Source organism: Periophthalmus magnuspinnatus, chromosome 10 (assembly GCF_009829125.3).
Source record: "Periophthalmus magnuspinnatus isolate fPerMag1 chromosome 10, fPerMag1.2.pri, whole genome shotgun sequence".
NCBI lineage: Eukaryota > Metazoa > Chordata > Actinopteri > Gobiiformes > Gobiidae > Periophthalmus > Periophthalmus magnuspinnatus.
This window is the reverse complement of record NC_047135.1, coordinates 17034582-17043400: the sequence shown is the minus strand read 5'-3', so window position 1 is coordinate 17043400 and position 8819 is coordinate 17034582. Positions and strand designations below refer to the sequence as shown.

General features: G+C 40.5%; 1 protein-coding gene across 1 annotated transcript in view; it reads left to right on the top strand.

The window, feature by feature from the left end:
• The first annotated feature begins 51 nt into the window (after positions 1–51).
• The window catches only part of polr1a (RNA polymerase I subunit A), a 55279-nt gene continuing 46511 nt past the window's right edge, over positions 52–8819 (top strand). The window contains exons 1-6 of the mRNA XM_055224751.1: positions 52–191; positions 753–861; positions 1322–1417; positions 1606–1755; positions 4426–4527; positions 5808–5893. Of these exons, the coding sequence (XP_055080726.1) occupies positions 115–191; positions 753–861; positions 1322–1417; positions 1606–1755; positions 4426–4527; positions 5808–5893 (620 nt within the window). The 5' untranslated portion in view covers positions 52–114. The remainder of the gene's footprint in view (positions 192–752; positions 862–1321; positions 1418–1605; positions 1756–4425; positions 4528–5807; positions 5894–8819) is intronic.

The following is an 8819-nucleotide window of genomic DNA, read 5'->3' as shown; positions in this document are numbered from 1 at the left end:
ATGTTGCGCTTCAGTGGTACAACCCCACGTGTGTAGGTACACAGGGACGCGTGAGCTTCAGCTAAAGTTATGAATTCGTGAAAATAAATCGTATAAACTGCATAATTCGTCATAATGTTCTTCGGAAAGGAGATACCATGGCGTCGTCTGGAGGGCATGTCATTTGGCATGTTTTCTGCAGAAGAAATGAGGTGAGAATGTGCTAAAAATGTCAAAACAACGTGAGTGCTCAGGTTAGCTATATGTATGAGTAGTTGATAAACGTGCAAGTGTCAAGACAAATTTGACTAAATAATTGTACTGTTAATGTTTAAGGCATTATTTTAGATTCCATGTCTTTAAGCTAAGTACGCAATTCTAAAGTATTTGGATATTTGGGAAAAGTTTGGATTATTGTATAGGCTATTGCATGTTACCCGATAAAATGACTTTTCAGGCACTGCATTTATTCTTTTCAATACCACGTTATGTGGCTTCCTGTGCGTTACCTTGTCAATATCCTTTTTTCACTCTTTGAACAATTATTCCAAATCCATTCTCATTAAAACACCGCTTTATGTGAAGTTGTATCAAAAAGCCTGTAATATTGGTTTGGCTTATTATTAGTTGTTTTGAAATTGGCAAACTGTGATGAACTAATGTCTCATTTACAAATAATCAAAGTTGTTGTGAATTTCAATTCATAAATTGTATTGGGAATCATTAAAAGAATGTGGATTAATCATGGAATTCTGTGTGTTTTCTGTGTGTAGGAAGCTAAGTGTGAAATTAATCACAAATTCCAGATTTCTCGATAATGTGGGAAACGTGGCCCTGAACAGCCTCTACGACCTGGCTCTAGGTCCAGCTGACAACAAAGAGGTGCAGGAATTTATGAGAAGTTATTAGGATTGTCATTCTAATCAATACTAAAACTAGTATTGATACTAGATACTAATTTGATGCTAACATAAATGACATATATAAGACAAAATTGGACATTTACTGGGGTTTTAGAATAGTCTTGTTGATCTTTAGTTCAACTTGTACAAGATCACATGGAACTACTAGGGAAACTATCCCTATTTCTGTTTTGAAAATTACATATTATTGTTTTAAAAAGACATTTTTTATGTGGTATTGAAAACGGTGTTGCGATGCTTCAGATGACATCACACCATTTTATAGGCCAATAACATTTAATGCAGGCTTTTAATATTGTCAATATCCACAAGTTTGTCAGACTTTCAGTACTGTGAAATACTGCCAACATTGCTACGTCTCTAACATATAATTCATAATTTCTGTTTATTGTTTGACTGTATTTTGTTTTTATTGCCAGGTGTGCTCGACATGTTGTCAGGACTTTAACAGTTGTCCTGGTCACTTTGGTCATGTGGAGCTGCCTCTGCCAGTGTACAACCCTCTGTTTTTCGATGTAAGATAATTTTAACCTTAGAATTACCCAGATTTGGTAATGCTTCATGGATTTATATATAGAGCAAATTTAACACCTAACATTTGCTCTGTGACATGGATATTTTGATGCATTTCATCATTGTAGAATAGTGAATTCCCTTGTTGTTATTACATTTGAACACTGTGTTTTGACTTTTGGCTTGTCAGAAACTGTACTTCTTGATCCGAGGCTCCTGTCTGAAGTGTCACCTTTTGACCTGTCCTCGAGCTGCGATTCACCTCCTCATGAAACAGCTCCACCTGCTGGACCATGGGGCACTGCAGGAGGTTTACCACATTGAACAAGTCCTCACACAGGTACAACGCTGGGCTTTTTATATCACTGTGCCCACTCCAAATGCAGCATAGCCTGCAGTATAATGTACTGAAGCATAGATGCTTTATGGGTTGGGTTGTACCAGTTACTTATTCGGTGGTGTTCATCCCCTGGCCCAAAGGTTGGCAGTTTGAGCCCTCCTTCCATCAGTGGTCTCCAGTGTATTTATGTGTGTGTGAAAGAATGAGGGTGCGTTCACACTTTCTGCTGTTTGGTTCTAAATTTAGACCATTTTAGTCCTGATGAGGTCTTGGTTTGGTACTGTTATAATCCTTTTTCAATACTGATCTACTACAGATTATCCATCCATCCATCCATTTTCTTCCACTTCTCCGGGGGCCGGGTCGCAGGGGCAGCAGTCTAAGCAGGGACTCCCAGACTTCCCTCACCCCGGACACGTCCTCCAGCTCCCCTGGTGGGACCCCAAGGCGTTCCCAGGCCAGCCGAGAGACATAGTCCCTCCAGCGTGTCCTGGGTCTTCCTCGGGGCCTCCTCCCGGTGGGACATGCCCAGAACACCTCCCTAGGGAGGCGTCCAGGAGGCATCCTGAGCAGATGCCCGAGCCACCTCAACTGGTTCCTCTCAACGTGTAGGAGCAGCGGCTCTACTCCGAGCTCCTCCCATGTGACCGAGCTCCTCACCCTATCCCTAAGGGTGCGCCCGGCCACTCTGCGGAGGAAGCCCATTTCAGCCGCTTGTATCCACGACCTTGTCCTTTCGGTCATTACCCATGAGCTCATGACCGTAGGTGAGGGTAGGAATGTAGATTGACCGGTAAATCGAGAGCTTTGCCTTTGGGCTCAGCTCCTTCTTCACCACAACGGACCGATACAGCGACTGCATCACTGCAGACGCTGCACCAATCTGCCTGTCAATCTCCCGCTCCATCCTTCCCTCACTCGTGAACAAGACCCCGAGATACTTGAACTCCTCCACTTGGGGCAGAGACTCACCACTCACCCGGAGAGGGCAAACCACCTTTTTCCGGTCGAGAACCATGGCCTCGGATTTGGAGGAGCTGATTCTCATCCCAGCCGCTTCACACTCGGCTGCAAACCGCCCCAGTGCCTGTTGCAGGTCCTGGCTCGAAGAAGCCATCAGGACAACATCATCTGCAAACAGCAGAGATGAAATCCTGTGGTTCCCAAACCAGACCCCCTCCGGCCCCTGGCTGCGCCTAGAAATTCTGTCCATAAATATAATGAACAGAACCGGTGACAAAGGGCAGCCCTGGCGGAGTCCAACATGCACCGGGAACAGGTCTGACTTACTGCCGGCAATGCGAACACAGCTCCTGCTCCGGTCTACAGATTAATTGACCAATATGTTTTTTCCATGGCACATTCAGAATCTTTAGAATCCAGAGCAAATGATGACTGATTAGCTCTGCTGGTATTTTTTGGGCCAATATGCAAGATTTGAATTATTTTCCCTAAATTATCCAGTTTTAAAAGGGAGGCTCAGACTTCCCTCTCCACACACACTTCCTCCAGTGCTTCCGGGAGTATCCTGAGGCATTCCCAGGCCAGTCGAGAGACATAGTCCCTCCAGTGTGTCCTGGGTCTTCTCCGGGGCCTCCTCCTGGTGGGACATGCCCAGAACACCTCCCTAGGGAGGCTCCGAGCTCCTCCTGTGTGACTGAGCTCCTCACCCTATCTTTAAGAGAGTGCCCAGCCCTGTGGGGGAAACCCATTTTGACCGCTTGTACCCCCGACCTTGTCCTTTCAGTCATTACCCAGAGCTCATGGCCATAGGTGAGGGTAGGAGCGTAGATTGACCGGTAAATCAAGAGCTTTGCCTTTTGACTCAGCTCCTTCTTTACCACAACGGTCTGCTACAGCGACCGCATCACTGCAGACGCTGCACAGATCTGCACCTCACTCGTGAACAAGACCCTGACATACTTGAACTTCTTCACTTGAGGCAACGACTCCCCACCCACCCGGAGAGGGCAAGCCACCTTTTTCCTGTCGAGAACCATGGCCTCGGATTTGGAAGAGCTGATTTTTATCCCAGCCGCTTCACACTCTGCAAACCGCCCCAGTGCCTGTTGCAGGTTGTGGCTCGACGAAGCCATCAGAGATGGGATCCTGTGGTTCCAGTACCAGACCGCCTCCGGCCCCTGACTGCGCCTAGAAATTCTGTCAATTTTCCCGAAATTATTTCATTAAAATTGACTAAAATCGCACCCATTAATCATTCTACAGACCTGTGAGAGAGCAGTGTAGTCATATTTTGTGCAGTTGTCTTTTTGCACTACAAAATATCAGCCTCTTCTTTGGATTTAAGCCTGATTAAGGTTTGGGTTTAGTTCCTGTTTAGTCACAGTTTTGATGTGGTTTATGTGCAAGTGTGAACAGGCATTAAAGTGCTTGGACTGCAGACTCAAGTCAACATAATTATGTTGGAATTAAATAGCTTGACTGCACTGACTAAGTGACATCTCCAATAGCTATTGATACAAATATGGAGAAGTTAATGCCAATTCAAGAAGAACAACACACTTCTTAGTACTTGTAAAGTTTGCATTGGCCTTCATAGGGTCACAGATCACAATTTAAAAAACTGACAGACTGAAATGCATTTGTGTGATTAAATATCTTTTGTTGTTGCTTTTTTCTTTTAAATTATGTTTTTTTTATTTGTTTTAGTGTGTGGAGTCAAATCCCAAAATCACTGGAGATGAAATTGAAAGAGCTTTAAAAGAGTACACAGATAGAGTCATCAGTGAGACACTGGTCAACAGCAAACCGGTCAGTAATATTATCATACTATAGTAGCAACTAAGCCTGAATCATTCTTGATGAACTATTTGTTTGTTGTGAATTAAGTCATGTTGATGCTGTGTTCATGCTTTATTAAGGCAATTCAAGTTAATATAAAATATATTATTTGACTTAAAGAGCCTATATTACACAAAAGGGGTTCTTATGTCCTTTAAGACATGTATAATGTTGCTACCTCATCAAAACATACCTGAAGCTGTGTTCTTTTTTCTTTCACACAAGTTTGAGTAAAGTAACCCTTTTGAGCTTTGGAGATGTCGACAGACTGATAAGTCTGTCGACATCTCCAAAGCTCAAAATGTATCACCTTGTGATGTCATGAAGCAATATTTTTCAAGTTAATGGCTAGCTTTTACCTTTTGTTATGTAGCGATTGCAATTCCAGGTCTGAAATTATTCAAATGAGTCTAGTGAAGATAGAGTTTAAAAACACAGTGGAGCACTTTCTGTATTGTCACATGACGTCACAATGTGGAACAGAGTAGAGATGCGTGGGTCGGGCTTTTTTTCAAACCTGTGGGTCCCGCATTTCTAATTATGGATGGCCCGCCGAAACCTGCCCCTCTCAGAATTTATTTATACAACCCGCTCCGACCCACAATCATTAAATACATGCAACTTTATTTTAACGAAAAATGTGCTTGAAAACAGACATAATGGGAGTGCATCCATCAATATGATAAACCAGCTTCAGTTTTCTTTCAAAACAAAATAATACCTCATCGTCAATATCCAAATTGCTTCTTTTTGGCTTCATTTACTGTGGCAAATTATTGTAACTGGCTAATGTGGTGTGTGTGGATGGCGCGCAATGCCATGCAAAGGGGACATGCCGGAGTGGCGTCAGGTTATAGCACTGATTATGCACTTACACAAACTTTATTATAAAGCATATTAATCTACATTGGCCCATGTTTGATTATTAGTTTGTTTTAAAATATTTTATAAGGTATAGTAATAATAGCCTTTTCTTCTGTGAAAAATGTCCTGTCCCAACCCGCCCTGCACTAAATAGATTTCCAGCCCACCCCAACCTGTGGGCTCTCTGCGGCTCAGAAATCAACCCAGACATCCCTAGAACAGTGTTTTCTGTCTCAGAAAAAAACTATGACTAATATACAGGATTTATGTGTTATGAGTGAATGAAAAAATCACAACTTCAGGTATGTTTTTGATGAGGAAACATTATAGCATAGATCAGAAAATAGCATAATAATCATTATTTTACTTGAATTATTTTTCTTCAGATCAAACATGTTGTTCATATGAAGATCACTTTGATAAATAACTTTTGGAAAGACCACATGAAAACCAGGACATGTCCCAACTGCAGGTAACTACACTGTAATAACCATTATCTATTAGTACTGCTATCACTACTGCTATTATTACTGCTATTATTACTGTTCTCACACCTCTCACTACTGTGCTCACTACTATTTTCACTACTGCTGTTACCACTGTCGTTACTACTGCCATTACTTCTGACATAGTGACCCAAAATTGCTTATTGGCTTGAGTCCGCATCTCGTTTAAATGTTAATAAAACGATGGCAATGTACGTTAGGGATTGTGTTGGAGCCGATGTTTGGGTTCAAAAAGCATCAAAAAAGTGTGTAACACTGAAATACAATGTACCTGTCTTAAGACACATTCGAAATAAACTGAACAATGATGCAGTAAAGGTTTATCGTTATTGATTTATTATATATAATATTATATATAATTTCTTATATAAACTATTGCATTTCCAGTTGGTCTCAAGCAAGTGAGACATTAAAACCATGCTGTATAATCAGGGAGTAAGAGTGTTAGACAAGAAACCACAGGCATCATCATTGTCAAATTCTTACAAAATATAAAATGTTAAACTTTGAGAACTTGATTGTGTATTTGTGCAATTAACACAGAATTTAAAAAAACAGTGCTGCACATTTACCACTTAAGAGATTTATCCAGCTTTGCGCAGAAGAGACCACCAGAACATCCATATCCACTAGTCACAATGACTAGACGCCCCAGATGTAGCTCAACGGCATTAAAGAATAAGAATGGAACAAGCCCCCGGACAGACGGAAACTCTGACCTGAGGGACTTCTCTTATAATGTCAGAAAAGTCCTTTTAGGGAGTCGGCTCTGTCAGCACAGATTTACATGCCATAGCTTATATGGTCATTTCTGACATAATATTAGAGTACTTTTAATTGTGGAAATGTGGAGTGTGATGTTTTTAAATTAAAGAATGGGAGAATGCATGGTTTGATTGTAAATGAATGGATACTTGTATATTGTATTTTAATTGTTCGTAACCTGCCCGGGGACTGCAGATGGAAACTAGCTTTAGCTAAATTTGGTGTAAAGCATCCATCCATCCATTTTCTTCCGCTTATCCGGGGCCGGGCCACGGGGGCAGCAGTCTAAGCAGGGACTCCCAGACTTCCCTCACCCTCATGGTGTAAAGCATCTCTTCTTTTGTGAGATTATTGTGTTTGCACATGGCCCCTGTTAAAATGAACCAATAAACTAAACTACTGCTGTTATTGCTGCTATTACTACTGCTATTACGACGTTTTTTCTTACTGCTGCTACTGTTTTTACTAGTTACTGCTACTAGCAGTTATCTCTGTTCTCACTACTACTCAAACTACTGCTGTTACAACTGTTACGACTACTGGTATTGCAACCGTTTTTAAAAAAATTCTTTATTTATGAATTTTAGTATTTTACAATGGTGTGGATTTTTAACATATACATGTTTTCTCCTCCCAACAACCATTCCCATCATTTCCACCAGAACACATAACACAAAGGGAACAAAAGGGAGCGACCACAAATCAATCTTCCATTTAGTCATATTCTTAAATAAAATTGGGCATTTTTAGGTCAACATATTCAACCCACTTCTCCCAACAGGACACAAACCAACCCTGCCTGTCATTCACCAGTGCCGTCATCTCCTTCATTCTATAAATGTCTAATGCAATTTCCCACCACATTGTCAAATTGGATCCTTCCCGTGTCAACCATTTCTTTGTTATAGATTTCTTGCTTGCAACCAACAAGGAGCTAAATACGCGTATATCCCTTTTGTCATGTCTTCTGACATGGGGTGATAAAATATCTAATCAAAGTTTTCCAGCCAAACTCCTTCCATCTTTGTGAGGCAGTACATTTCCATTGATGCTTCCATATAGATGTCCACTCTTCCTCTGATATGTTTATTCATGCTTCTTTCTCCCATAGTGCCTTAACCTTCCCAATTGAATTGAACTTATGATTTGTCATAAATTTATATAGAAATAAGTTTCTTATTATTATTATTATTACCATCATATGCATTCTGAATCACATTTACCAGGTCCCTGTTCGCCTCTGACACCATATGAATCTTTGAATCTATGTAATGCCATATTTGTTATGTTATATTAGAGTCTATTTTTAGTTTATTTTTAAGTCTATTTTTTAAATTATTTTAAGCTATTTATCTATTATCTTGTTTTATTGCATGTACCATTTTCCTTCTGTTCTTTAACTGTGCGGTGCAATACTGGAATTTCCCCACTGTGGGACTAATAAAGGCATATCTTATCTTATTTGCAAGTATCGGTAAAAATCTTGCTTTTCCAAATTATATTTATGTCTCAGTATTTCAAAACTAATCAATTTGCCATTTGCCATCTTTAATCAACTTGCTTATTATTGGTAGTCCCCTGGAAGACCACATCTTGAACTGTGAATCTAATCTGTTTGGTAGAAAACCACTTCAAAACTGTGATGTCTGTATCCAATATGTATCTTTCACTACATTTTTCCACACAGAAAGACTGCACTCAACCCATGGATTACCCACCCGATCTATATATTTTTTGTATATTTGGGTCTGCCAAGGTCGCTTGTATTGGGACAGAAAAAGTTTTCTCCTCAATACTTTTCCACTGAGCAGTGTATGATACATCACACCAGTTTATGACAGTCTTCATCTGTGCTGCTCCGTAATAATTCTTTAGGTGTCGTGGCGTCCGCAGCATTTTCTTCACTTAACCGGTCTTTGGTTGTAGTTTTCTGCCTTGCCTCCCTCTTTCCCATGTCCACCCCCTTTTTTACCTTAACTGCATTCTAAATTATGTTGAATTCTGATACTTTAACAGGGCGAAAAAAATAAAATGCGGGAGAGCTATCGCTCTTTTTTTAACAACTTTTATTACTACTGTTATTACAGCTGTTAACTGTAACATCAAAAAAGAAAAAGAAAAAACGGA